The sequence below is a fragment of the Thermomyces lanuginosus genome, assembly GCF_041956635.1.
Source record: "Thermomyces lanuginosus strain ATCC 200065 unplaced genomic scaffold VTN49scaffold_22, whole genome shotgun sequence".
In the NCBI taxonomy this organism is placed as follows: Eukaryota; Fungi; Ascomycota; class Eurotiomycetes; order Eurotiales; family Trichocomaceae; genus Thermomyces; species Thermomyces lanuginosus.
The window spans coordinates 1,730,322-1,758,251 of NW_027192356.1; the positions used below are offsets into that span (position 1 = coordinate 1,730,322).

At 54.9% G+C, this 27,930-nt stretch overlaps 11 protein-coding genes and 1 non-coding gene across 12 annotated transcripts; 6 read left to right on the forward strand and 6 right to left on the reverse strand.

Annotated features, from left to right (window-relative positions):
- Positions 1-312: 312 nt before the first annotated feature.
- On the reverse strand, positions 313-1,543 carry VTN49DRAFT_1613 (uncharacterized protein; the record flags this gene model as incomplete). The annotated part of the gene is made up of 3 exons (XM_069409247.1): positions 313-1,219; positions 1,278-1,394; positions 1,452-1,543. The coding sequence occupies 3 exons, from the start codon at positions 1,541-1,543 to the stop codon at positions 313-315; spliced, it is 1,116 nt and encodes a 371-aa protein (XP_069270652.1).
- Positions 1,544-1,767: 224 nt separating this feature from the next.
- Positions 1,768-2,946, forward strand: VTN49DRAFT_1614 (uncharacterized protein; the record flags this gene model as incomplete). The annotated part of the gene is made up of 1 exon (XM_069409248.1): positions 1,768-2,946. One exon carries the CDS (start codon positions 1,768-1,770, stop codon positions 2,944-2,946), a length of 1,179 nt encoding a protein of 392 aa, XP_069270653.1.
- Positions 2,947-3,524: 578 nt separating this feature from the next.
- VTN49DRAFT_1615 (uncharacterized protein) lies at positions 3,525-5,431 on the forward strand (the record flags this gene model as incomplete). The annotated part of the gene is made up of 2 exons (XM_069409249.1): positions 3,525-4,042; positions 4,096-5,431. The coding sequence occupies 2 exons, from the start codon at positions 3,525-3,527 to the stop codon at positions 5,429-5,431; spliced, it is 1,854 nt and encodes a 617-aa protein (XP_069270654.1).
- A 1,439-nt stretch (positions 5,432-6,870) lies between these two features.
- VTN49DRAFT_1616 (uncharacterized protein) lies at positions 6,871-9,407 on the forward strand (the record flags this gene model as incomplete). The annotated part of the gene is made up of 4 exons (XM_069409250.1): positions 6,871-7,005; positions 7,143-7,878; positions 7,926-8,137; positions 8,187-9,407. The coding sequence occupies 4 exons, from the start codon at positions 6,871-6,873 to the stop codon at positions 9,405-9,407; spliced, it is 2,304 nt and encodes a 767-aa protein (XP_069270655.1).
- A 274-nt stretch (positions 9,408-9,681) lies between these two features.
- VTN49DRAFT_1617 (uncharacterized protein) lies at positions 9,682-14,085 on the reverse strand (the record flags this gene model as incomplete). Its single annotated transcript, XM_069409251.1, has 3 exons — positions 9,682-13,626; positions 13,680-13,868; positions 13,921-14,085. 3 exons carry the CDS (start codon positions 14,083-14,085, stop codon positions 9,682-9,684), a joined length of 4,299 nt encoding a protein of 1,432 aa, XP_069270656.1.
- A 2,272-nt stretch (positions 14,086-16,357) lies between these two features.
- On the forward strand, positions 16,358-18,118 carry VTN49DRAFT_1618 (uncharacterized protein; the record flags this gene model as incomplete). The annotated part of the gene is made up of 4 exons (XM_069409252.1): positions 16,358-16,606; positions 16,660-16,817; positions 16,869-17,406; positions 17,462-18,118. The coding sequence occupies 4 exons, from the start codon at positions 16,358-16,360 to the stop codon at positions 18,116-18,118; spliced, it is 1,602 nt and encodes a 533-aa protein (XP_069270657.1).
- A 190-nt stretch (positions 18,119-18,308) lies between these two features.
- Positions 18,309-19,410, reverse strand: VTN49DRAFT_1619 (uncharacterized protein; the record flags this gene model as incomplete). Its single annotated transcript, XM_069409253.1, has 2 exons — positions 18,309-18,927; positions 18,992-19,410. The coding sequence occupies 2 exons, from the start codon at positions 19,408-19,410 to the stop codon at positions 18,309-18,311; spliced, it is 1,038 nt and encodes a 345-aa protein (XP_069270658.1).
- Positions 19,411-20,166: 756 nt separating this feature from the next.
- VTN49DRAFT_1620 (uncharacterized protein) lies at positions 20,167-20,661 on the forward strand (the record flags this gene model as incomplete). The annotated part of the gene is made up of 3 exons (XM_069409255.1): positions 20,167-20,328; positions 20,382-20,539; positions 20,595-20,661. 3 exons carry the CDS (start codon positions 20,167-20,169, stop codon positions 20,659-20,661), a joined length of 387 nt encoding a protein of 128 aa, XP_069270659.1.
- Positions 20,662-20,828: 167 nt separating this feature from the next.
- Positions 20,829-22,328, reverse strand: VTN49DRAFT_1621 (uncharacterized protein; the record flags this gene model as incomplete). Its single annotated transcript, XM_069409256.1, has 1 exon — positions 20,829-22,328. The coding sequence occupies one exon, from the start codon at positions 22,326-22,328 to the stop codon at positions 20,829-20,831; it is 1,500 nt and encodes a 499-aa protein (XP_069270660.1).
- A 251-nt stretch (positions 22,329-22,579) lies between these two features.
- On the forward strand, positions 22,580-22,665 carry VTN49DRAFT_t22. Its single transcript has one exon. It is a non-coding gene; the product is annotated as a tRNA-Glu (tRNA).
- A 120-nt stretch (positions 22,666-22,785) lies between these two features.
- On the reverse strand, positions 22,786-24,337 carry VTN49DRAFT_1622 (uncharacterized protein; the record flags this gene model as incomplete). The annotated part of the gene is made up of 2 exons (XM_069409257.1): positions 22,786-24,022; positions 24,123-24,337. The coding sequence occupies 2 exons, from the start codon at positions 24,335-24,337 to the stop codon at positions 22,786-22,788; spliced, it is 1,452 nt and encodes a 483-aa protein (XP_069270661.1).
- A 634-nt stretch (positions 24,338-24,971) lies between these two features.
- VTN49DRAFT_1623 (uncharacterized protein) lies at positions 24,972-27,378 on the reverse strand (the record flags this gene model as incomplete). Its single annotated transcript, XM_069409258.1, has 2 exons — positions 24,972-25,383; positions 25,436-27,378. The coding sequence occupies 2 exons, from the start codon at positions 27,376-27,378 to the stop codon at positions 24,972-24,974; spliced, it is 2,355 nt and encodes a 784-aa protein (XP_069270662.1).
- Between the last annotated feature and the right edge of the window lie 552 nt (positions 27,379-27,930).

Below are 27,930 nucleotides of genomic sequence, written 5' to 3' on the forward strand. Positions count from 1 at the left end.
TTTTTTTTTTTTTTTTTTTCTGTCTGCGATGATTGGTTTTATATTTGGGATTTGGGGGATGGATGGCGTTGATGGTTTGGTGTAGAGGGCGTTTCTTTTTTATGGGTTCTATATGCATGATATCTTATCCAGTTGGTTTGTCGGTATGGCAAGATTAATCGCAGAGTATACAAGTAGCTTAATCAATGGTAGATGGTCATATTGCCTTCAAAAAAAAGAAAAGAAAACCTATCCGAAATTTCCCAATCCCTGTAAAAACAGAAAACCATTATACCTCGTGCATGAATTGTACAGTGAGAGAAATGGAAGCTCTTAAGCCGCACCTCCACCTGAAGATCGTTTTGGACGCCGGGAACTTGACGACCCCCCATCACCGGCATCCTTCTTCTTCCGACTGCTGCTCCCCCGACTGCTCCCTCCCTTGGGCCGATATGGAGCATCTTCGTCCCTCTTGCGCTTATTCTTGGACGCCGGCGGGGCAGGCTCCAGGGCAATGCCGTCCTCGTCGTACATATCCTCCTCCTTGGTTGGAGCCGGACGGTGGACTGCCGACGCGCGCTTGGACGAGCGTGATGGTCGGTTCGATGTTGATGAGGCGGTGGCGGCAGCCATGGCCTTCTCCGTCGATGTGTTCTCCGGGTCCAGCAATTTGGGGCGATTGCGGCGCAGCCAGTTATGCTCCGCGGCCGGGTTCTGCGCCATGAGTTCCTGCAACCGCTCGACCAGGCTGGGGTTGGGCAGCTGCGCGAGCTCCGCCGCGGCGGCCGCGTCGCCGAGTTTGGCGTCCAGCGCCAGTTGGTACTCGTGCTCTTGGGCGGGGGTGGTGTAGCCGAGCTTGACGGCGATTTTGTCCTCCTCTGTGATGGCTTCGTCGTCGTCATCGATGTCGAGGGGTTTTCTGTGTGGGACATTTCGGATTAGGGAGGAGTATTTGTTTGTGGGCTGGAATAAGGGGTTCTCTCGAACCGCGTCCTCGAGGTCCCGGTAGACGTCGGCGGAGAGGCGTCCGGCTTCGAGCTCGGTACGGGCTGTGCTCAGAGTCTGTTTGGCGGAAGCGGCGTCCATAGACGACAGACCTTGCGTGCTGGTGTTGGAAACGTCCCGGAGGGAGTGCTCTGTCGGGTGGTCGTCGCCGTCGTCCGGGTCGGTGAGGTCATAGCGGAGCGTGGGTGGGATGTGCAGCGCGTCATTGAACTCCATGAGCACTTCGAGGAGTTTCCTTCAACCAGATCAACCTTCAATTACTTGCGAACCCTTTGTGTGTGTAATGTTCTTACTCGTTCTGCTCGCGGATTCTTCTGGCTGTGTCTTGAATCTGGAGCTCCTCCTTCATCAGGCGCTCGCTTTCTTCCATGCAGCGCACGAATCGAACTTTCATCTTGGCAAATTTCTTCCTGTTAAGAGATGGATTTAGCATCAAGTCCAGACATATTGAAGACCGAGTCACGTACTTGAACGACCGGTACGGTTGCCGCGGTCGGCGAGCAGGGAGCTCTGCATCTTTCCCGGGCGGAGATAATTCTCTCTCATGCGAATTGTCCATGGTGAACGAAATCGTAGATAATTGAAGAAAAGGGTGATGACAAGAGGAATGATGTAGAAGAAATTGTAGCTTGGAGGGGACAGGAAAGCTCACATTAACCCGTCAACGGCGGACGATCACTTGCTGGGCCGTCAGCGGTTGAATTTTCGCCGCCTTCAAGACAAAAAAAAAAAACGAAACCAATTCAATTTACTCCATACACAAAAAAATCCAACGAAAGAAAAATGCCAGAACAGACAGAAGACAACCAGAAAAAGCGAAAACTGGACGACGTTCCAGAAATCGAAATCGACGTCTCCGCCCCTCAACCGCCGTCGAAGAAAGCATTGCGAAAGGCTAAAAAGAAGGGCATCGACCTACAAGCCGCCGCCGCCGCTGCGAAAGCGCAATCCTCTGACGCCGAGCAGAACACAACCGTTGACCAATCCACGGAGAAAGAGAAGAAAAAGAAGAAGAAGAAATCCAAGAAAGAGCGCTCCGAGTACGGCATCTGGATCGGCAATCTCGCCTACAGCACAACCAAGAATGACATTCGCAAATTCATCACCAGCAACACGACGTGTCCCGACACGGGGATTACGCGCATTCACCTGCCGATGGAGCCGGACAAGGACGGAAAATCGCGGAACAAGGGTTTTGCCTACGTGGATTTCGCTACAAGCAAGGCAATGGAGGAGGCCATTGAGTTGAGCGAGAAGACGTTACTGGGCCGCCGGGTGTTGATTAAAAATGCGCAGGATTTTGAAGGGCGACCGGAGGAGCATCAGGAGACGGGCAAGTCGAAAGGGAAGACTAGCTATCCCCCTTCCAAGAGGGTGTTTATCGGCAATCTCGCGTTTGATGCTACGAAGGAGCTCGTTGAGGAGCATTTCTCGCCCTGTGGAACGATCAATAACGTCCATTTGGCTACGTTTGAGGATTCTGGGAAGTGCAAGGGCTACGGATGGATTGACTTTGACTCGGTGGAGGCTGGGGAGAATGCTGTCCGGGGATTCGTCACGGTCGAAGAGACGGATGACGACGTGATGGACGAGGACGAGGACGAGGATGTGGAGAATTCCGATAGCGATGCTGCCGAAAAACCTAAAAAGACTCGCACCCGCAAGATCAGTGTGAAACGTTTCATGGGCCGGGTCTTGCGACGGGAGTTTGCAGAGGATCCGACCACAAGGTACAAGAAACGGTTTGGCAAGCCCAAGCCCAGCAAGAAGAAGAAGAAGAAGACAAACGAGAGCGAATCGACACCAACCGTCGCGAATGGGCAAAAGGAAGGAAAAGCATCTGCTCAGAAAAAGGCTAAGAAAAAGGACGCCGAGCAGACTTCGCGGTACTCCAAGGACACAGTGCAGCGTCTGACGGGGGCCATTGTAGAGAGTCAAGGGAAGAAGATTACATTTGATTGATATTCGCATGTACATTGGGAATTGTATACTCCATATACTTGGGATAGAGCTTCAATGGACTTAAATACATAGTTCAGTGAAGAATGCGCTGCAGCTAATTTGGAATTGAAGATTGAAAGTTCCGAAAAGCTGGGGCGATCTAGATCGACGCCAAGAATTACACTATACCAATTCCGGTTAGCGCGCGAGATTCCCGCCCAACGATGTCATCGTCGTCTGCTTCACTGTAGAATGGGAAGACGGTTCAGTCCGGCTCTTTGATTCTCTCCTTCGTCGTCTCGGATCCGCCGCAGGTCGCTTTTCTATCTTTCGTTCTCTTTATTTCTCCTCATAGACCTCCGGCTTTTTTTCTTGGAGATTCCGTTCGATCCCTTGGGCCGCCGGAGCGACCTGCCTCCCACTTCTTCCCCGCTGTGTTACGCGTTGCCAGCGCAGGATCGCCGGATTTTACCGTTCTTCCCGCTGTCAATTTCTATGGTCCCGTTCTTCGATTTCGATTCGGAGTCGTGTGCGGCAGCGTCTTTGCTCTTCCGGCGGTGTCGTGCTCCCCGCGGGACGGTTGAAGCACACCATCGCTAATGGCTCCTTCGCAACACCACACAACAGGAGCTAGTCAACAGCGCCGGCAAGATGAAGGGAGAAAGAATGATTCGACAGCTACAGATGTGGAGGGAGACCCCCTGAGTGACGGTCACACCGACGGGAACGATGCAGATAAGGAAAGCAACGATGTGAACGGGACGGACACGCCGTCGCCGCAGCTGGCTGGGGCCAACGGGCAATCAAACGGTCGCGCGGGGACAAAGAGAACAGACAGCAGTCGTTCGGACAATTCTCAGATACTATCGGACACCGAGGCTAAGATGAACGGACTCAAGGCTTCGGAGTCTGGGAACTTGGCTGACCACCGACGGGAGACCGTGGAAGGAGAGCCTCGAGACCAGGATGAGCACGGGAAGCCGCGCGATGAGAATTCCGCCGTCGTGCCCACCCAGGATAAGCGATCAGCCGAGCCCGAAACCAACGGCCATCGACATCAGAAGGCAAACCTGTCGACCGCATCGGTCGGGCTGATTGTCGATGGAAACATCGGTCGGTATGTACATTTTTCAAAAAGACCAGGGTCCTTTGAGTAACTGACATTTGTAGACGTGCTCCGAAGCCCGATGTCGTGGAAGGACCGTGGACCCACGATCTACACGGGGCCGTGGCTCGGGATGATCGACCTGCATACCCTGCTCGACCGTCGCCTTACTCGCCGCGGCCTCATGACAACACACCTCGGTTGGTGACCATGGCGCCTCGCTCGTCACCGCCGAATCGGTCCTTCTCCACAACAGTGTTGGTGGGCAGCGTGCCGGTCGTCGTCTTCCTTCCGGGAATGCAACAACCGAAGACATTCCCTGCGATGCCCAAGCGACATTACACCCGACTGCCGCAGCATCGACCACCCCTGCGCCGGGATAAACCGGTCCGGGTGTCTATCCCCGGACACCCGCCGAGATACATCCTCCCGGCTCCGGAACGATCTTTCATCTTCATCCCGCGCGCCATGCGACCGAATCAACGAGGTTTCCGGGGTCGTGGTCGGGGCGGCTTCTACCCTAGTCCACGGTCGACTTTCTTCCCCGGCCCGCCATATTCACAAAGTGTGCCGATGAGCCGGCGGTCGTCTTTGCGTGACGGTGTCCCCTCGCCTGCAGGATCGGTGCTTTCCCGGCATACGGTCACGGACCATAGCAAGCCCCTGGTCCGTCTTCCTCCGGCAAATCGTCCACCGGTTCCATCCTACCCGCCATCCGCTAGCACGGCACCTTCCGCACCGCCCGGCAGCACTGCTGCCAACTATCCTCCCACATCCGGTGTGGCTTTCCGTGAGAGCCGTGGCGGTTCCATCCCAATGCATCAGCCGCGCCCGCAGAAGGCCGTATCGGTGGCGGACATTGAAGGCCCGTCGAGCTTCAGCTACAACCCTCCACCGCCGCCACCGGAGCAACCTTTCCAGTACCAGATGCCAGCGCCGGCACCCGTGCCGGTGTCCGGCTCAGGTTACGAGCAAGGCGCCTTTCCTCATAGCCGTCATCCGTCCCAACAGACGGCAAGCACGCCCGTTTCTCACCTCCCCGAACGTGCCGTTTACGCGTCACCCTTTCAGCCGTACAGCTATCCGGCACCCGTGGCATACATGCCGCCTGGGCAGCCTCCGGGCGCGGTCTTATATCCCACACCTCCTGCGGATTACTCTCCGTATGGAGCCGCTCCGCCGATGCCGCATCCGGGGCCGCCGCCTATGCCATACGGGATGGCTCCACCGCCGCCTGGTACGGGTGATCCTTCAGCGTCCGGGACGATCGCGCATGAGTCCAACGGCACCGTTTATTACTATGATAGTAGCCAATACTATCAGAACGGAGGGTACGGAATGATGCCATCTCCCGGTACGACGTACTACTATGGGCAACCGCCAGGCATGTATTATCCATGATGATGCCGCCATCTATTTTTCCTTTTTTTTTTTTTTCCCTTGCGATGGCTGACGTCATTTGGGTTCTTCTTTCATTCACGTTCTGTGTGTTCTCCTTCTTCCTTCTTGACCCCTTGGGTCCTTACGACTTTGTTGAGTAATATACAATGGTTCGACGTTCTTTGTCTTCATTGTTTTGCTTCTTGTCAGGTGACGAGCTTCTTCACTGCTGGGGGCGGGACTTCTCGTGAATCCTTGACCCCTTTGACCCCTTTCTGCTCTGGGTTCTAGATTCCAGTTTTGTCTTCGATGCATTCTGGCGATTGGGTTGTTCTGGTTTCTCATCGCTCTCTGGGTCTGGTCATATCATCCCCTCGCATTGGGTTTTCCGGGGTCGGTGCTGGACTGGAAATGTTTGCAGAATCCTGGTCATACGGCTCTTTAACGATACGACATTTTACTGATATTAATCCTGGTGTCATTCCCAATGATTTTTCTTTTGTCATGGCCAGCTGGCTGCGTGATGATTGTTGGGTTTTTGGATGCATCCGGGTTGATGTTTTTGCCCATGACCCATGATGTATGTTTGTAGTCGACCGGGATGAAAAAGCATGTCATTGTCCACAATGGTGTCTCGTAGTTTGTTCATTCTGTCGCTTATCCTATTTTAACGTGTTCGCTCGGTCGGTTGGTGCATGCCAATGTACCCGTCCATACATAGTTGTTCCACTACTATCTTTAGTATGCCGTACGGAATACCTACATCACAGCGGATAATCCCCCACTCTGGTTGCTTCGATCCACCGATGTATTTGATACTTAGTATTCCTCCAAGGCACAGAATTTCAGACATCTGCTAGAGGCAAGGTACCGACCGCTACATTCTTCCTCGCAGATCTCGTTTCTGTCACCGTGACTTGACCGCATTTATCATGCGATCCGCCTATCAGCTGAGCTTTCAGCTTACCGCATCTATCCACAGCCTAACCGAGATGGGTTTAGTCTCTGCGCGGTGACTCTGGAGAAGCTTGCCTCTCCATGACAGGGCTGGCGTCCAAGAAGGAAGTCGCCCCTCCCATCTCCGCTTCTTTCCCCCCCCCCAAGCACCTTCCCGGCTGGTCTCTTTGCCTTCTTCCCCGTAGGCTACTGAATTATTATTAAAGTGATCCTTGAGCCTCACCGTCTCCCTCTTCCTCTCCTCCAAGGCGAGCTCCATCTCGCTCCAGCTTCACTCTGCCCTCTCTTTCTTCATTCCCGGGTCATTCCGGCCACTCAAATCTTTTATCTCTAGTTACGTGATTTCTTAGCTTGATTTCCATTGGATCCAGTATCATTACGAGTACATACGTCTCACCTACTAGTTCCGTGACGTCTTGTACGGAGTAGCCTACTTCCAACCCTCCCAGCTGCACCCATCTTCTCCTCCATCATCATTCGGCCATCAATCATCGTTCTTCATCATGGCGGCTCCCACAGCAGCCGTTCCTACAACCCAGGATACACTGGTCACCGTCAAGGTGTGCCAGGATAACCTCGTCACCCGCCGTTTCAAGCTCCCGCTGCGTGACCTGGGAGCTCGGGTGTTTCCCCTCAAGGTATGTGATCATGAATGCCGGCCGGAGATCTGCCCCGATAAGACCTTCTTTATATGATGAGTCCATTGCATCGTGATGGACCGGTGCAATACCGTCACTGCGACTCAGAATAGTACCCGCTGACCCGGCCGATGTAGATACGCCAGTTGCTAGGCATCCCGCCGGACCAGCCTCTCACTCTGGAACGCTACTCCGACAGTGCTGGCTCCTATGTCCTTCTCGACAGTGAGAATCCCGCCGTCTACAAGCAGCTCTACCGTGCCGCAAAGGCCAAACTGAAGCTCCGCATTCGAGCCACCACGACGTCGGCCAGCCTGCCTGCCGCGCAGCCGGAACCGCAGGTCGAGGCATCCTCTTCTCAACCAGATGCCTCTACCATGTCCGAGGCAGCTACAGTTACCGCCTCTTCTACCGTACAGGAGTCGAAGTCGAATGATGCATCCTCAACAGACAACGCCCTGACTATTCCTGCGCGGCCGACTGCCCTCACCACGCTCCGGGGTAAGAAGTCCTATCCGCTGCTTTTCCAGTCGCCCAATGCGGTCTTCTGCATCGACTGCAATCACTGCGGAGATGCCATTCCTGGCGAGCACTACCACTGCGGCATCTGCGACGACGGCGACTTTGATCTGTGTCCCAAGTGTGTCAACGCCGGCGTTACTTGCCACGGAGAGGGTCACTGGCTGCTGAAGCGGCTGGTCCAAAACGGCGTGGTCGTAAACAGTACCACAGAGACCATTGCTCCTCGGCGCTCGTGGTCCCTGAACAAGGCATTGGAGCCGGCCCCGACGGAGAAGCCGGAGTCCGACGAGAAGGTTCCCGCTCCGGCTTCGGATGTTGCCGCGAAACGCATGTGCAATGCATGCCTCAAACGTATGTTGACTGACTGACTGGATCGAAACTCGACTGACGTTTCATAGGCTTTGGCGACGAGGATTTGTTTGCATGCCAGGTCTGCGAGAACCAGAACCTGTGCATCTCCTGCATGTTGAAGGACACACATGGCCATCACCCGGGCCATGGCTTCGAGATGCGCAAGGACCGAGACTTCGTTTTCAAAAACTTGCTTCTTTCTCGGTCTCGTCCTGGTCGCCACTACAGTCATGCAGCTATTTGCGATCGCTGTGACAAGGTAATGAAATCTTCCTGTACCTGGTATCGATTGAAACTGACCGGTGTAGCGTATTTACGGTATCCGCTACAAGTGCCTGTCCTGCCCAGACTGGGACTTTTGCTCGACCTGCTATGAGACGGCCAACCAGACGCACCCGACGCATCGGTTCGTCCCCATCTACGAGAGTATTGGCGATCCCGTCTTCTCCAAAGAGGTTCATACTGGGATCTATTGCGACGGCCCATTGTGCGTGAACAACCGGCGCTCTCCCATTGTTGGCGTGCGCTACAAGTGCACTATTTGCGATGACCTGGACTTTTGCGCCAACTGCGAGGCTCTGCCCACCAATCCTCACAACCGGAGCCACCCGATGATCAAGTTCCGCACGCCAGTGCGAGATGCGACAATCAACACGTACACTGAGAATGAGTTTGGGGTGTCTCTGAAGATGGGAGACCGTCGTAGTGCTGCCGTTCAGGCTAGCAGCGAGCCCGCCACCACTGCAACGCAGACCGAAGATGTGGCGGCGACCGATCAGGCCGAGTCCACGACGGTTGTGGCGAGCACCGTCTCTGAGAAGACGTCCGAGACAGCGGTGTCTCCGGAGCCACAGCCGGAGCCTCAGGCGCTGTTCGTGCGCGATACGGTTGCCGATGGCACCGAGATGGCTCCCGATGTGGTCTTTGAGCAGACCTGGACCCTGCACAACCCTGGCCCAGTGCCGTGGCCAGCTGGTTGCAGCGTGCGGTTCGTCGGCGGCGAGCCGATGTTCAATGTGGACACGAAGCACCCGTTCAGCGTCAGCGAGGTCATTACGGCGATGTCGAGCAACGAGCTGGAGACTCCAGTTCCTGTTGGAGAGTCGGCGGACTTCAAAGTGACTCTGAAGAGCCCGTCCCGCCCAGGCACTTCGATTTCGTACTGGCGTCTGAAGCTGCCTGATGGAAAACCATTTGGCCATAAGCTGTGGTGCGACATTCGCGTGACGGAAAAGAAGACATCGCCGGTGCAGGAACCTGAGAAGTCGCCGCTGCAGCCGAGTGAGAGCAACATGATTTTCCCCAAGTTGGAGAAGTCGACGGCATCGAGCGCGCATGAGGAGACCATCGCGGCACCAGCGGCGGCTCCCTCCGTGACCGGCACGGACAGGACCGACGACGACGCGGGCTTGTTGGAGGATGTGGAGAGCCTGACGCTGGAGGATGTGACGGACGGCGAGGAGGAATTCTTGACGGATGAGGAGTACGATATTCTGGATGCGAGTGACCAGGAGATGAGCCGGGAATGAGGATCGGTATAGTCTGTTGATTTTGTGAACAGTTTGTATGTGATTAGGTATGATGTTATGCAAGTAGCCAATGTCGATATATGATCTCCCATCAGAAATGCACAGTCCAAGACCAAGAATTGAAACGTTCAAGCCCTTGATTGACTAGACACTAGCCTGTTCAAACTAATACATGTATTTGATGCTTTAAAGGCCACAAAACAAGGAACACCCAAACACCATAAATCCGCCATGTGTGTAAATACAAGAAAAAAAAGAGAAATCAAAGCTTTTTCTACCGCATCGGCATCCCTCTCATACTCGCCTGCATATTCGTAAACAGCAACTTGAACCCATTGCACAGCGCCCGCATATCCGGGTACGGGTTCCGCTGCAACTCATACCCTTGTGGAATGACTTTAACCGGCCACGTCTGCAACGGCGCCTTTTGCCCGGCCTTGAAGCACAAATGGAAGTATCCCGGGTACTTGGGGTTGAGGCAGAACGCGTACGACGAACGGGTTGGGTTTGCGGTGGTGTATGTTGTGAGCCATTGCTCGGTTTCGGCTTTGGACCCTTCGTGGTATTTCTCGTGGGCCATCATTTCGTCGACCTTGCGAGCCATGGCTTGGATGTGGCTGACGACTAACTCGTCCAGATCGGAGTAGGTGTACTTGCCGCCGATTTTGAGCGTGCGGCCTACAGAGTACTGGTTGCTCTTGTCGAGTTCGAGGACGTCGATGTGTTGGTAGACGCCGTCGGCGACCTTCCAGGTAACGGTGAGGTGGTCGGGTCCCTTGGAGGATGGGCGGATGACGCAGTCGCCGCGAGATTGGCTGCCGAGGTATTCTTCGGCTTGCCGGCCGTTGAACGGGCGGAAGAGTGGATGTTTGATCATCCGGGCAGGGCGGCGATCATCGCCTTGGACGCTCTTTTCCATGGCTTTGCGGTCCTCTTCTTCTTGACGGTGGTCCCATTCGCCGTCAAGGCGCTCGGAGGGGTGGTGTCGCCGAGATGGGCGGCTGACCTGGTCTTCGCGCAGAGACATGTTGCAGGTAAGGTTTTTCTTGTTCAAGTAGAGGATCTTGCCGAGGACGGACTGGTGAGGACGGTACACCTGCCGCGGGGAGATGTCGTGCCGGTCCGTCATTTCTGTCTCCGGCACCAGCACGTCGATGCCGCAGTCGAGTTTGCCCTCGATGTGGTCCGCCGCGATCCGCCGGATCGACATCGGCACCACCATCCCTTCTGCCAGCGTCTCGCTCGACTCACCCGTCAGCATCGTGAAGATCTCGTCCGTGCTCGGGTGCATGAACTGCTTGCGCAGCTCCTCGTACGGCTGCTGCAGCTCCGCCCGGATCGTCTCCAGAGTCGCCCGCTTGCGCTGGTTCAGATTCTTCTCCAGCTGCTCCGCGTACTCCTCCAGGATCAGCTCGTTGACCCGATCCTGAGCTTCGTCCTTGAACAGCTTCCGCACGATGGCACCCGGCCCGTTCTCGTCCGTCTCCGCCTTGATATCTTCCTCATCCAACTCCAGCGCGTCCGCTGCCATCTTGCGCGCGATGTCGTAGTCCTCGGGGTGCACCCGCGTGTTGTCCAGCGGATCCGCGTCACCGTCCGAGTTCTCCCAGTCAATGTACAAGAAGCTGGCGCAGTTGTTCCACACCTTGACGCCCATCGCTGGGTACTGCGCATCGACGCCGAGCAGCTCCGCGCGCTTGTTCACCACCCCACCGTTCAGGTTGATGATCTTGAGCAGGTGCTGCGCCTTGCGCGGCCCAAGCCCGCAGATGTAAGGCAGCAACGCCTGCGTCGACGTGTCCGACACCGCCTCGTTGATGTCCACGCCGCACAGGTTGACCATGTCGACCAGCGCGCTCTCCAGCTGCTTCATCACCGTCTCCTCCGACAGGTACTGCTGGCCGGGTGCGAACTGGATCTGCACGAGATCCTTGCCCAGCGCCGCGTACTCCTTCATCGGGTTCTGCACGTACCGGGCGATACCAGCCGTGTAGCACGTCAGGTGGTCCTTCTTCACGGGGAAGTCTTGCGACGCACGTTCGCTGACGGCGTATGCGCGCGCGGTCTCGTCGTTAACCATCAGCACCTCAAGCGGATCTGATACCTCCTTGCCATCGTCATCCGTGTACGGCGCTCCGCGTAGGTCCTTCTTGTCGACAATATCGCAGATCTGCTTGTACAGCTTTCGCGTGTCAGGACACCGGCCAGACACCGCAATGACGTCGGGTTGCCGCCGCTCGACCAGCTCCACGAGTCGTTCGACGTCCTCGCTGTCGGCCGTGCCGCGGTCTTTGTCCCCAACCTGCAGACGAGTGAACTTGCCCGTCTCGACAGGACGCCCGTCTTCCTCCATCCACACCCAGTGGATGTAGAAATCGCCATTGATGGGCTTCTCGCCGTTCGAGATCGCCAGCACACGGGGGATCGTTCCCAGCACCATGCCTTTGGGCTTGTACGGCGCCTGGTCGAGCCTCTGCGAGAACGCCTCTCGGATGTCCTTAGCCACGTGGGTCTCGCACTCCTGCGTGATATTCTCCTTGACATTCCGACTCATCAACGCTTCCAGCTTCGCGAGAGCCTTGTCCAGAATCTCACGTCGTTCGCGATTCCAAGCGTCTGCCACCTCGCTGACGTTATCCGACGTGATGTACGTGTACAGATTCTTGCGGTACCGATCAAAATCCTGGAAGGAGACCGTGACCTTGATTAGTCCTTCCTCCTCGGCCTTGAGCATTCGCAGGAACAGATCCGGACGGCGAGCGATGTCGCTAAGCTGCTGATTTCGAAGGTATTTGAATTCATAGTACGGATGATGCTCATCGATTCGCTTGAGCCCTTTGTCCGTGCGGTAGCAGTTCACCACTCCTGTCATGTAACAATGCTGGCGAACCACCTTGCGCAGTTTCGGATGCACAGCCAGCTCCTCAGCAAACATCGCCTTGGCCGCGCTGAGGGCTCGAGAGCCGTTGCTGAATTCAACGTCGACGAACGAGTCTGCAAACTCCTCCGGCGGCTTCTCCGGGTCATCTGCGTACTCGCCCCGCCGACCCTTTGACGCGGCATCGGCAACAGCATTTGGTGAGATGCCGAACGAACGGACAAGGTTGTACACTTTGCTGCCGCGTACACGGTCGAAAAATGTCTTGGAACTCGCGGTCTTTCGTCTGGCCGGAGTCTCGCCATTCGCCTCGCCGTCGGTGCCATTGGTGCCATTTGACATCAACCGGAGGTCTTTAATCTGAGCACCATAATGGAAATACATGTAGTCGTGAGCATCCTGTAGTTCTTCGGCTGCCGTAGCAGTTGCAATAGTCTCCTCCAGAATGTTATCTTCAACCTTCATCACGCTCTTCAGCTGGTCCAATGTCTTTCGGAGTGCCTGACGCTTCTCGATGAAAGCACGGAACTTCAGGTCATACTCAAAGATATCCCACAGATCCGTCATGTTCAGCAACTTTTGCGCCCGAACTTCGTACTTTGGCCCGTCCGGGTTGTTTGGATCCGGCGACACTGGCACCTTGGTCGCATGGATAAGATAATCCTTGCGGTGCTGAAAGATGAACGGCACTTCGAAGTCGTCAGTTACCATGAATTCCAGAACCTTAGCCACTGATCGCTGGAAGGGCTCCCGAAGTTCGGGCTCGACGCGCTTCTTTAGCAGCATCAGGTTCGCAATCCAACCAGCCTCCTCCCGGAACTCTTCATCCGAGAGCACAATATGTTTGTAAGGTTTGCGCGCGAGTTGATGACGCTCCGGTTCATCGGTGAAGCGGATCTCGTTGTCCTCGTCTGTCAACATCTTCTCCGCCAGCAGCGTCGGCTCGAAGACATCTTTGAGGTCAAGTTGCTTCTCTTCCTCGGCTTTCTGCTCCTCCTCTTCTTGTTCCATTTCGAGAGCAAAGAGGTAATCAGTTCCGTCACCGAAAGCCGCGCGCATATCCTCCAGAGCATTTTCATCCAGGCCAGTCATTTCGGTCATCTCCTGCCGAACCTTGGCCCGGCGGCTAGCCCGAGAGATGCCTTCGTCGGCGCGCTCAATCTCTTCATCTGAGAACACATCCTCCTCGATGAAATCATCCATTTCATCATGGAAACCCCGTCGGCGATCGCCCCGGTCATCCGCCTCATCTTCTTCGTCGGATCGGAACATATCATCAACTGTCTGAGGCGCGCGGTCCGCATCGCCTTTGTGTCCACGCTTTAAGCGCTTGAATTTAGACTACAAAAACAGCGTCAGCAGAAGCATACGGCCACGATACCAACGCAGCTTACCTCCGCCTGAGCTTGGAACTCGGGATTGTGCTCTCCGATCAAATAGAGATCTTCTTCATCCAGATCCTCTTCCTCGCGCGCACGCTCTTCTCGCCGCCGCTTCTTTCGCTCGCGACGACGTCGTGCTTCTTCATCAACATCCTCCTCCTCCTCCTCTTCATCTTCGTCGACAATAAAACCTTCCCGGACCTATGCAACCAGTTAGAGCGTTAACCGACAATGGATAATGGGAAGCGCTTACTTCTCGGGCAGCTTCCTCGTCCTCGTCCACGTCGTCATCCTCCTCGCTGGAGTCGTGGAAGTGATTCTCTTCTGCTCCCGATACCTTCCGAACTTCTCCGGTCTCCTCGTCATACTCCTCCTCCTCCTCATCAAGGACGGCCTCGCCTTCGATTAGATGGCTCATGTTGGGCACTTGGTTGCGCACCGCGACACCGGGAGTCGAATTCTGGCCGGGATGGACAACGGCTGTTGCGTCGACGATCCGGATGCCAGCGATTCGGCGCAAAGGATGATTTAACGAATGCAAAAGGAGTGAAGACGCAAGAGGTCTCGTCGCGACGTCGAGCACTCCAGCTCCGAACAAAAAGGGCATCACAGGGTGGCGTATACGCTAGTCCCGAATTGGTATGTGTGGCGCAGCATGGAGACAAACTGTGGCTGGTGCTATGGAGACCTCTCGGAACCAAGCATGATCTCTCGCTATCGAGACACCGAACCGCGCAAACCAAAATCCCTCGATATACCCATGCTCTAAATACAGAGCTATGGTAGGTACTTTGTACAGCTATTCTTTTACTGGCAGGAAGCAAAAAGCTGTTCACCTGATCGAGATTGTAGCGATTGAATCCCATTCAGGTTTCTTGTGATCAGGAACGAAGCACCGTAGGCTCGCAGCTGATCGAGCCGAACAACGTACAAACACTTTCGCCGAATCCTACTATACCGCAGCAGGCTACGGATGAAGAAAATGAGGAGTAAAAAGAAAGAGACTTGAATTGTGAGTGTCCGCTTCACCTAGGATACTGTCACCATGACCATCCTCTCCCCGACGTATCTCTTAGCCTCTCTTCCCACTCTCGTATCTCAGGCTTTCTCTTCTTCCAGCTCGTGTCAGTATGACCGACGGTAGATTTCAAGGTAGATAAGCTTTGCGCCCTTGTGTGCGATGAACAAATTGCAAAGGTTGATGTCTCCATGGATGAATGATGTCAAAGTCGTGCAGTTGTTGCAACGCTTTTTTTAGCATGTCTCTAGACCTTCGATCTCTAAACAACATCCAGTAACCTCTTCCATCGAAAACGCGACGATTCGATGTGGGCTTTCGTCAAATGAACAGCACAAGATCGTTAGTGCGAGAGTCAGACTCTGACGACGCAAGATGCTTTGATCTCCCACGCCAACCAGCGGAGTCCAAACCAAACCGTACGATCTAAAATCCATATTTCTGTCTTGACGCCCGATCGGGTAAACAAGAGATTTTGGCGACTGCAGGATCCGGGAAGTTCAATGGCATCGAAGTACGGGTCTGAACTAACAACCCACGCCTTTGCCATTGCATGCCGTTTGAATGTGCTCGATTCGGTTCCGTTGGATGCCACTGCGGTTCTCACCGAAGACGAGTGTGTTCGACGTCCTAGATAATGCTGTCAACTTGGAGAACTTGCAGATAATATGGGATCAAAGTTCGCGATTCCTCCGATAAGAGAGGGAATATTTGAGCTCACGTCGAGGACCTTGGCACCATATCCATCGCTAAGGATTCTGTACAATCGTCAAACCGAACCCAATGGATGATACCGTGCTTTTTGGCGTCATTAAAGCAACGAGACGATAAAACTGCATTTCCAAACCTTGCAGATTGCGGTGAGAACTTTACAACCTCATTGTTTAGTGTTATCAGGAGTGAATGACTGCATTTGCATAGCTGAGTGCGGAGCAGGAAAAGTAAACCGGCACGACTATCAATAAAATCACGGCATTGTAGATTAGGGCACTCAATTAACTTTTCATGCTGCCAGGATCGACAGCAGCTCTAGCGTTAACCTGCTGCAGTATTCGTCCGAAATAGATACCCGCGGAAGTACTGGTACCTCCACATCGCGCGTAAAATCAATGGAAAATTTGTACTGGTACTTACGCATTCCCCACCTCCAAAGCCAGAAGCACTCATGGTTTCAAGAACGAATCGTCCCACGAGAACCCCCCCCCTGAGCTTTAAGCCCGATACCATGCTCGTGTTCCCTCATCCTTCACTATTGCATTCGGCTCCAAAACAGGCCTTTCAGAGCGGATTGAACGTCGCCAACCCAGGCGCCCGCCGTGTGTTTGGCGCCATCCCCAAGCGCCGTGATTGGGCCCCGGTCCCGCTACGCCTCTCTCTTCAGTTCGTCCGAACAATTATATTTGACGCCTTGTCCAACTCCGGGTTATCTTTACTGGAAGCCCAATCGTCTTCTACAGAGCCCAGCGGCACCCGGCGATAGGCTGTGGCCTCTTATGCAGAGTTGTGATCTCTGCTAAGAAAACCCCCCTGATCTGCATGCGCTCCCCTCTTCTCAAGCTTGCCGCGAACCCCTGTGTGACGGTAGAGGATATTTGAGACCGACACCATAGCCTTTTCTTATCCTCTATTTCGTACAAACGTCGATTTCTCGGAGCGACCTTGGATCGGAGCCATGGCGGAACAGCAGTTCCAGACGAAGAGTCTCAAACGCAAAAATGTCAAGAACCTTGCCCTGAACCCGACTCCAAAGGCGGAGCAAAAGCCGAAGAATGTCCAGACGGATACGCTGGAAATTGGGCTGGAGTTTAAGCTGGATTTGCGCAGCGAGGATTTGATTCCGCTGAAGGAGGTTGGTGCCGGCAATGGCGGGACGGTATCCAAGGTGAAGCATGCGACAACGGGCGTGATTATGGCACGGAAGGTATATATCTCATCACCCCGGCGGATGAGATGGAATATGGCTAATTAGGCAAGATCATCCGTGTCGACGCTAAGGAAAATGTCCGGAAGCAAATCCTTAGAGAGCTTCAACTAGGACAGGAGTGCAACTCCCCTTATATCGTGACGTACTATGGAGCTTTTCAGAACGAATCGCGCGATATCGTGTTGTGCATGGAGTACATGGATTGCGGGTACGTGGCCGATACATGTCGGAACATCGAGATGTGCCGCTAACGGATCAGCTCGCTCGACCGCATATCCAAAGAGTACGGCCCAGTCCGGGTAGACGTGCTGGGCAAGATCACCGAATCTATTCTGGCCGGCCTGGTTTATCTGTACGAGAACCACCGCATCATGCACCGAGACATCAAGCCGTCGAACGTGCTCGTGAACTCGCGGGGCCACATCAAGCTCTGCGACTTTGGCGTGGCGACGGAGACGGTCAATTCCTTGGCTGACACCTTTGTCGGCACATCGACGTACATGGCCCCGGAGCGAATTCAGGGCGGCGCATACACGGTTCGATCAGATGTGTGGAGTGTTGGCTTGACGGTGATGGAGCTGGCCGTTGGCCGGTTCCCATTTGACACGAGTGAGTCGTCGGCCGGGGATCGAGCGAGTGCCGGGCCGATGGGCATTCTGGATCTGCTGCAGCAGATTGTCCATGAGCCATCACCGAAGCTGCCCAAGAGTGACGCCTTTCCGCCGATTCTGCATGAGTTTGTGGCCAAGTGCCTGCTCAAGCGGCCCGAGGAACGGCCGACTCCGAGGGAGCTCTACGTAAGACCTGTCATTGGCCGAGGAAAAAGGGTGATGCTAACGAATTGGGGGTTAGGACAAAGATGCGTTCCTACAAGCGGCGAAGCGGACGCCGGTCGATCTGGAAGCATGGGCGCTGAGCGTACGAGACTCGCCTCCACGCCGGTCTCATAGAGAATCGACATCATCACGATCGTCGCATTCACATTCACACTCACGCTCACATTCGAATCAGAGCGCTGCGCAGCGAGCGCCTCCACAGCCTTCAGCGAAACCGCCGCCGCCACCACCGCAACCGCATGCGCGGCCGACGCCGCCACCGCCGCCGGCGTCAACATCGGGTGAGATTCCCCTCAGCATTTACAATACGTCGACTTCCTCGTCGCATGTCCATGCTCAGCGTGCTGCGTCGCGCCCGCCTACATCACGCCCGCACCATCCAGCCTATTACAAGGACCCTGTCCAGGCCCTGGAACACCTCTCGCTGGAAAGCAAGGACGTGCCGCCGGCGCACCCAGCATACTACGGCTATCAGTCGTCGCGCGATCGTGAGCGAAGCTCCGGCACGCGGTCTGCGGTGGACGAACGGCCACCGTTCTTGTCCCGGACTGCGAGCTCCGAAAACACCAAGGGGAGCTTCCATCAGACAGTCCTGTCACCACCGCCGCCGGTTCCATCGCACCCATCGGCGACGAGTGAGCCGTGGCGCAATCAGTACAGCGCCAGGACATAACATAGCATCGACGTATAGCATATAGCATGACTGCCACGAGACGAGATTCGCATCGCAGGCGTCATTTGTTCTTTTTCATTTTCATCTCTTTTCTAAACCATTTGAGGATATATCGGGCATTTGTGTTACGTATATACGAATGAATGCGAGCATCATTTCTCTTATATTCTCACACGGGGAAAAATAGTGTCTATACTGATTTAACCGCCTCCACAAACAACGTAATCGCCGTCCTCCCGGCCTCCAACACGCCATCCATGGCCAGGAACGGATGCGGCATGCCCTGCATGACATGCAAATCCGCCTCAACACCCGCCTCGCGCAACTTCTGCACATACGCCTCCCCTTCAGCGCGCAGCACATCCAATTCACCGACAATCACCCTTGCAGGAGGCAGATCCTTCCAATGACCATCCTCATTGGAATACAACAAGGGACTCGCCTCCGGATTCGACCAGAGGGATTTATCCGGTATGTAATGGTTCCGATACCAGAGCATCTTCGCCGCGGGGAGAGCGGGGGTATGCTCGAATTCCTTCCACGCCCAGTTGGTCTCCACGGTGGCGGTGTTGTCCATGACGGGCACGCAGAGGACTTGCTTCTTGAAGGAGATGGAGGAGGAGTACTTGGATGATAAGCGGGCCTTGTGAGTCATCACCGCGGCAAGATTCCCGCCGGCGGAGGACCCGCCCACGGAGAGGCGCGAGATGTCGATTTCCAGCTTGGAGATTGTTTCCGGCCGATGTAGCCAGAGAAGCGCTTCCCAGCTGTCATTGACGGCAGCGGGGAAGCGGTTTTCGGGTGCCAACCTTAAAAAAACATAACTCAGCCAAACCTAATTTCTCAAGTACTAATACTAGGGTTTATGCATACCGATAATCAACGGTCACAACCACCGCCCCCGCTCGATTAGCCACATTCGTACACACGGTATTCTCCGTGTCAATAGTTCCCAACACCCATCCTCCGCCGTGGAAGTAGAGAAACACCGGCCACCCATTCTTGGGCTTCTCACCGAGCGGCGTAAACACACGGACAGGAACCGGGGGACCCTCAGACTCAACCCGGGGCTCAACCAAAAGATCCTCCGTCTTTGCGACGGGGAGTTTTGGCCCGCCACCGGGAATAATCACACCTCCTGTGCGGGAGGCCTCGACAGGCTGGAGATGGACTTGTTGCTGGTTGATAATGTGTTTGTTGTAGAAGGCCGCATACTCGGGATGAACGCGGTCAGCGACGGAGGGGTGGAGGGGGTAGGGGGGTTGAGGAGTTGGTTGAGATTCCGATGACATTTTTTACTCTCTTTCTCTCTCTTCCGATACTCTTTGAAAGTCGTTATGATCTTGTAGAAGGGAATATAGAGTCTATATAAACAGCCTTGTTCGGCACATAGATGAAAGTTCGACCCCGCGCAATGGTACAGTAGCGATACTGTATGATTGATCCAGCCCTAACCTATCGATCGGATCGACGCCGGCGTGGGGGGTTAAGGTACAGTCACCATACAGTATCATCTATAAGACTCGGACATGGCCAATCGTTCCGTCTGGATTCATATCCGATGGTGAGACGCAAGGGATTGAAGTAGCGGACAGCTGAGTTGACATATTGACTCCACTGGTGAAATGCTTTTTGTATTACTAAGACCGCCAGTCAATGTATTATGAATCCCATGATGGCACGGACAGATAGAGACTCTTACAAGCTCTCTGACACTGCCCCATGGCTTAATGAAGACGAGATGAAGCTCAATGATAGGAACTGCCGAACTGATAAGACAAGCCCCCATGCAACGTGGGGTTTAGCCCCAGCTCTTGGCTCAACTGGCCTGGCCAGATCAGGAAACTCCTTACGAGGAATTACTAAGAATTACGAGGGGTTACGAGGGGTCAAACACGGTTACATGCGGGCCTAGGGTTGCGGGGTGTATGATCAGTTAGTAATCAGATACGGAGTACATGAAGCATATATCAACCCCTCGAGAACGGTCGTTGAATTCATTCCTTGACAAAGAAAACAACAGAGAAAGAAAAAAAAGAGTAGCCATCATGTCGAACAAGACCGCTGTCTTCACCGAGAAGAGCCCCAAGCCCCTCCCGGGCATTTACTCGCAGGCCATCATCTCCAACGGCATGGTCTACTGCTCTGGAGCGGTGCCTATGGATCCAGAGACGGGGAAGTTGATCGAGGGAGATATCAAGGCTCATACTGTACGATCTCCAATTCTCCTTTGCATTTGGAATGGTTGCTAAAGGCATTGTAGCATCAATGCATCAAGAACCTCTCTCACATCCTCGAAGAGGCTGGCTCGTCCCTCGACAAGGTCGTCAAGGTGAACGTGTTCCTGGATAATATGGATAACTTTGCGGATATGAATTCCGTGTATACGCAATACTGGGGCGAGATTAAGCCTGCGCGGACGTAAGTGTTTCCTATCCAATGGGACTGGAATGGGCTGTTGGCTGATGTTGAGTAGGTGCGTTGCGGTCAAGACGTTGCCGTTGAATACCGATGTGGAGATTGAGTGCATTGCGACCCTGTAAAGGGTGAATGGGCTAGGATTTAGTTGTGAGGATTGAATAAAAAAAAGTTCTATTTCTGGATGATTATCCAGACTACTCCTGCCAGAGGAACAATAGCTGTAGTTCAGAGTATCAATCTGCCATGACGTTGCCTCGATATCCGAAAGTGAGGAATGGCCGAGAGAGAATCAATACCAGTCATCTCCCCCCTTAACATTCCCCGGATTCATCGACATAATTCTCCTGCCTGGAATTCCCGTATTATCACTCGAGATTTTGGCCTCAAAAATACCCGAAATTGCCCTCTTCCCCAGCCTGCTAAATGAGTCATACCCGGCTCCAGCCTGGTCGCCGTTACACGCCGCCCATTCCAGGGACGTGCTCGGCGCGGATCCATCCCCGAGGTCACTCCAGCGGGTCACAACGAGAGCATGCCGGAACTCAACACCGCCTCGGTGGTGGTGGTTCCGAACTTCCGAGAGTTTGATCTCGATGAGATACTCAGTTGGACACTTTGGACAGCGGCGCATGGGCTGGCAGAAGCCGCAGAGGGTCGGCGCGGTGGCGGCGGTAGGGCGGCGTGGACCCATTAGCAGAGAGTTCTTGAACTTGGCTTCGATGCTCTGCGGACCGCGCGGCAGCTCCTCGGGGACATGCGTCAGCGCGCACTTGCAGACCTGCGTGAGCTCGCCATCACGCCAATGCGCGCAGACAGAGAAGTACGGGAAATAGTCATCTCGCGAGAACAGCAGCAGCCTCTGTCCACTGGGACTCAGATTCGGCGGCGCAAAGCACTGGCTGACCACCCGCATCAACAACCTCCCGTCATGGATCAAGAACCGTGTACTATGACTCCAGCCATCTTCACTATCACCGGATTTTCCCTTCCACCGCCGCGCCAATGCGTCCACATCCACGCCATAGTGCGGCCCAAAACGCGCCGCCCGCGTTGCCAGCTGCACCAGCGAAAACGGCAGGGACCAGCCATGCGCAATGCGGTGCCGCGGTGCCCGCCGCAGCATGTTCCTCGCATTCGGGCAGACAAACACTGGATTCCGTACTAGTGCATCCGAGGGCTGTAGCTTCTCGCATCCGGGCTGCGAGCGCAGGTGGTACTTCCCGCAAGGGAAACACAGCAGGTGTCGCGGCAGGTACCGGTCCAGCGTGAGAAGCAGCGCGAGCTTGTGCGAGGCATTCTCCGGGCGTCGGAGAGCTTCAAAGGGTGCCTTTCCAAGCCGGGCGTACAGCGTTCGGCTCGCCAATGCCAGGCAAACCGCATCCTTAGGGTTCAAATACCCAGCTATCTGTGTCCAGAGATGGGACGGCAGACTGGCCACCACAGGCTCACCGGGAGGCCTTTCGCCCTCTTCGTCACGTTCTCTGCGCGGCCACGACTCGTCATCATCAAACGGATCTTCCAGCCCCAGCGCATGAATCAATGCCGTGTAATCCCGGTTCTCTCCACGCTGAGTATCGATCCGCGAATGGGCCTCTTTGTACTTTAACCGATGCGCCTGCAACGGAGCAACGGGCGGCAAGGGAGGTAAGTCCTTGTCAACAGACACCCCGGGTCCATTTTTGATTGAACTTCGACTGCTAATAGTTGTCAAATCTCCGGGATTATCCAACCCGCGCTTCCGCAGTTTCTGTCGCGATTTCTTCGGGCGGAGCCAGCCATTTCCCGACATGGTCGACAGAAACCACCAGTGCAGGTAGCATTGGTGTCGTTAAGAAAAAAAAAAAAATTTAACTGATCGAGCTGTGAGAGATCATTTATCAGACAATACGCAGCTGGAATGTAATTACTGTGTGTATTTTTGGAAGCTGAAAAATGCTCCGTGCCGGAACTTGTAGGCTACGCAAGCGGTCCGCGTTACTTAGGTTATTCACTGTGAAGCCCTTCAGGAGGATTTATCGTGGCAGCCAACTGAAACCCTACTCCCAGTTGGTGTATCGGTAACATAGCTGGTTTTCAGCCTCCATTCTATCACCCAGCAGCGCCGGGTTCGACTCCCGGACTGGGAATTACTTTTTTTCTTCTCTTATGGCAGCATGAAGAAAATTCATCATAGATCCCGCGTTCTTTTTATTTCAACGTTTTAAATAGTATAGGTATCGAAAAAGCACTAAATCCCGTGTATGTATTTATTCCCACATATCTTCCTCCAGCACCATCCTCCGCACCGAATTCCGATACTTGGCTGCCTTTTTGGCCGCCGCCCGGTCCGTCACCATCGGCCGCTCCTCCTGCAGGATCATCGGGAGTGAGTTCAGCACGGCGCGGTTGCCCTGGTAGTAATGCTCCAGGAAGCCGCCCTGCAGGATACGGCGCAACGATGCCAGCCGGATCCATTTCCACCAGCGGTCGACGTTCATCACGGCGTCACGCCCGATGCGAACGCGTCGTTTGCTGCCGTACCGCCGATTCGTGTCCTGGTCGATGGCCTTGCTGTACATGGGCCCGCGCCGCGGATTCTCGACGGTGGTCAGGATGGACGAGAAGTTGGTGTGCAGCGTTTTGCGGTCGCGCTTGCTGATGTGCTTGCCGGAGACGGTGGCGAGGGATTGGAGAAGCTGTTCCAGCTGCCGCGTGTCGTGATAGGCATCGTAGCGCTTGACGAGGTGTTGATCGTCATCGGAGTCAGAGTCAGAGTCTTCGCCAGATGAATCCTCGTCGTCATCGTCGTCATCCCCGCGTGGCGTGTAGCTCTTCTCGTAAAGCAGAGCGATGTTCTCGCCGGCCGCAATTTGCACACGCGGCTCGCTGCTCTCCAGCTGCTCAATGAATGACTCCACGGCCTCCTCGCTCTCGCCAGCAAGGTCCTCGATGTCCGTAGCGAGAAATCCCCATTGCTGCAGCGCTGCCGTCACTGCGCCGGCATCATCTGGAGCATCAATGGAATGTCCATCCGATGCGACAATGTCGAGGAAGAAATTCATCTGATCCAGCTTCCCTTCCTCACCGGTCCCGCCAAAGTAGGTGCATGTTCCCAGGCAATGAATGGCCGCAGCCTTAACCACCATCGATTTGGAGTCCCGAATCGTGCGCGTCAGCAGCGGCTCGACGGCGTCGTAGATCCGATCATCGTTGGCCGTCACCGCCATCAACTCCAGCGCCTTGAGCGCCAATGTTGTCTCGCGCACGCTGCTCTCATGCTTAATGCTCTTGGACAAGGCACCCAGTAGATCCTGGATGTGACCCCGAATGTGTTCTTCGACGTAGTGATATTTTGACAGCCGACAATACGCGGCCAGCGCTTCCTCGCGGCCTTGGACGCTGCTGCGTTTGCGGTCCAGCAGCTCTTCAATCCGTTCCGCCAGCTCCGTCGGCCAATCATAGTTGTCCGCCTCGGGGTTATCCAACTCATCGAACGAGGTAGTACTAGACCACGTCAGTCTTCGGAACAAGTGGCACTTGATGGCCTATGACATCATTCGTGGCCACCAGGATATGCGTTTGCACGAGAAAGGACCAAACGAACCTGAAGGCGGTACCATCACTCAAACTTCCATTATCCTCATCTTCTGAAGCGTATCTACTCGCGGCGCGCGACGACTGTCGAGAGTTCTGCCGGGAATTTGGACGAGAGTTGCGCGCCGACGAAAGGCGCGAGCCAGATCTCGAGCCTTCACGGGACAGGGCCTTGCGAGAGATGGTCTTGCCACTCTCGAGGGCCTGGCGGCGTAAATCGTGCATGGTGGAAAAGACTCGAGGGAAGATGTCGAGGACAAAGATCGGCTAGTTATCGGGTGAAAGGGAGGTTAAATTCGAGGCCACAAGGATGCGTTGGCAATCCAAAAGACAACCGACTATCCTATGGGAATGGCGGGTGGATGAAACGCTATCAGCAGGCGATGGAAAAGTAGCATTTCTGTCTGCAAGGAGCGGACACAACGAAGCAAGTTGGAAGTCAGTCTGTCAGCCTGGGGGCTGTCGAGGAGTAGAGTGGGAAAAACCGGGGACGATAAGAGATTAGATACACTTATTAACTCAGCCTTGACCGTAAAAGGTCAGGCGGTGAACGAATCCCCGCCACCGATCGATCGATTAAGGTTAGAGACTAGGGTTTAGGGCTGTCGATCGCAGCGCTTGAGAGGATCAATACGTCACACGTGAAGAGGTCCTTGGATCCGGGAAATCGATACATTCATGGCCCAAATGCATCGCTAACAATCACATGTCAGAATAGAGCAGAATATAACCATCACCGTAGCCAGGCCCCTGTACTTCAACAAAAACCAAGAACCGATCCAACAACTCCACTCCAGTTCATCCGTTGATAAACCCCCGCAAAACATAGCAGCTCTAAAGTCGATTAAGAAGTGCCAGATTAAAACGGTTGAACAGTTGCTTTTGATGCATGCTCGGCTTTTGCAGGTGCCGGAGCTAATTGCGGCGTAGCTGGAGCCAGTCCAGCTGGATTAGATGTCGTTTTTGCAGCGTTGGATGTTGACGAGCCCTTTCCCCCACGATTACTCGAACTACCACCCTTGCCGGCCCCATTGGCATTCGCATTACCACCGCGTGGCTTTCCTTCAGATGCAGCCCCGGATTTGTCTTCAGACTTCTTGGTGGTCCGCGGTTTACGTTTCGGCCCGCCGCTGTTAGGTCCCTGGCCTTTAGCCTGTGCCGCAGCTTCGGACGAAGCGGCATTGGACGCGGCAGTGGTATTTTCTTTCGTTCCGCGCGACCGGCCCGTCCCCCGACCACGGCCACGCCCGCGCTTGATAGTTCCATCGGCCCTACAACGCCAATCAGTAAGAGAGACCGCACGATAGGGAGAGAATAACGTACCTTTCCACCTCGACCTTATCACCCTCTGGAACAAGTGGCCCACTGTAGACAAAGAACCCATCCTTACTGGCAGCGGCGTGTTCCTGCCACGCCAACTCGCTGTCATCGACAAACGGATCATCCCGGTCATAGTCCTCCATCTTACGACGGCGTTTTCGTTTGCCGTCCACGGGCTGCTCCGGCTCGGCATCCGTGGCCCCCATGCCGCCCATGGTGACGTCGCCATCGGCATCACTATTGTCGGCATCGACGCTAAGATCCTCCTCTGCGCTTTCCCCGACACCAGAACCCTTCTTGTCCGCCTTCTCCAGAGCTGCACTGGCGGCCGCAACGCGAGCCAGCCGCTGCTTGTGTGCGGCAACTCGAGGATGCAGGGCGGCAAAGCCGTACTTTTCCTCGGCCAGCTGAGCAAAACTTATAATCTTATTACTCTCACCGCGGAGAGGAATATGTAGAACGATATTCGGTGCGGTGTTCTTAGATCCCGCACTGCTGTCATCCACCCCAAATAGGGCACCTGTGATCAAGCCTGAGCCTTGAGGAAGCGGCGGTGGTTGCGGCGCGTCCTTTGCCTCCTTTGTCCGTGACGGTTTGGGTGATGAGCCGGTTGTCGACTGCCCGGTAGCCGTGCTCTTTTCCTTTTTGCTTGGCTTTGAGGGCGCCGGAGCGGCCTCTCCATCCGGACCAGTATCCATTTCCGTTGGCTGTTGAGTAGACGACGCCAATGGCTCGTCCTTGGGTGGTTGCTCTGAAGGTCGCGGTTGCGACACTGGCTCCCGATGAGATTGCTGCGGCGATTGGTGCGACGATGACGGCTGCCACTGCGGCGTCGAGGCTCTCTCTGTGTGCACACGCTCATTCGACGGGCCCGCATGCTGCCCTGACCAGGCAGGCATGGATGTCGAAGTCTTGGGCACCCATTCCATCGACGATGATGGCCGCGGTGGTGGCAGGTGCTGCGGATGTGGCGCTTCCGGCGGATCAATGATGCTGGATATGGCCGGAGACGCACTCGCTCTGAAGGCGCCATGAGGGGACACGGACGGTTTCGGCGGGCTATAATGGTGATTCGAATAGCTGTCCGTCGAGGCCATTCCGAGCCCGGACCTCTGGGGAGAATGTGTATGTGACGTTGGTTGAGGCGGCGGTGCCGGGGACTCGACTGCGGATCGGATAGGATCAAAGATTTGGCCGCTAGTCCGCGGAGGAGAGGAGTACGCCGGCGGCTCCAAAGGCTGCGACGAGGGACGAGGAAGGGTATGCGACGGAATTACGTGATTGGATGACGACGACGATGCGGCAGTCGGCAATGGCGCGTGACTGGCGACGGTCGAGGCGAGAGGGTGCATTGAGCGGCTGGTTGGCGCCTGGAAGGAGGAGGACAAGGGATGCGAGACGGAGGTGGGAATAGCTTCACGATTTCCATTTTGAGACAGTGTGGGCGGCGTCAGCGGCGCGGATGGAGGACGGCTTGGCGCTGGAGACGCCGTGGAGGCACCCGATGCGGCCGCGACGGTTGTCGCTGGATGCTCAGCGGATTGGGCCGAATCGTGCTCCAGCTTGGGCTTCTTGCGCGATGCCGGCTGCGACGAGATTGAGCCGTTCTTTTCCCGCGACCGACGAGAACGCGGTTTGGAATCTTTTTCCTTGTCGTCTTTTTCCTTGTCTTTCGGCTTGTCTGTGTCCTTTGGCTTGTCTTTTTCTTTTGGTTTTTCCTTGGGCTTTTCTTTGTCCTTGTCCTTCTCTTTTCTTGGTTTCTTCTCCTTCGGCTTGTCGTTTGTCTTATCGTCGTCCTTTTTGCGGCGGCGAGTGGACGAGGCGTTGTGGCTAGTGGTGGCGGAGGCGCGACGCGGCTTTTCCTTGTTGTGCACCTCTGTGTCGTTGTCGTCCTGCGGTGGCGGCCGTTGGGCGGTGGCATCCCCCGTTGCATCGCTGTCGGCCATGGAGGCGACCGGAGTCGCAGCTCCGGAGGAGAGGGATTCCATTTGATTAAGATAAGAGATAGAAAAATGAAGGAAAACAAAAATCCCCGCGACCTGACGATCGCAGGGACGAAAAAATTAATGCAGATCGCCCCGATGAAATGGATTGACGATTTAGCAAATCCCCGTCCGACCGCGGCTGAGTTGGGTAGAGATCAGGAGAAGACGGGCGCTGGGGCCAGGAACACGAAAAACGGAGTCAGGAATGGGGTTGAGGAATGTTGGGCTCTGGGGGGAAACACAGACACCAGCGGGGATCAAAAAGGGCATGAAATCATCGATTACTTCTGCAGAATGAATGAGAAGAAAATAGGTAGAAAAGGAAGAGAAAATCGCATCCAGGGAGCACGAAGAACAGACAAGGAACGAGGAGCTACGAAGAAACCGGATTAATGCGATAAGCTCAAATCAATCAATTCGGCCTCCATTAATTATTATTATTACTGTAAAGTAATGCAGAGAAAGCTTTACTAAATCTGTTGGATTTCACATGGCTTGATCGATCACCGGACT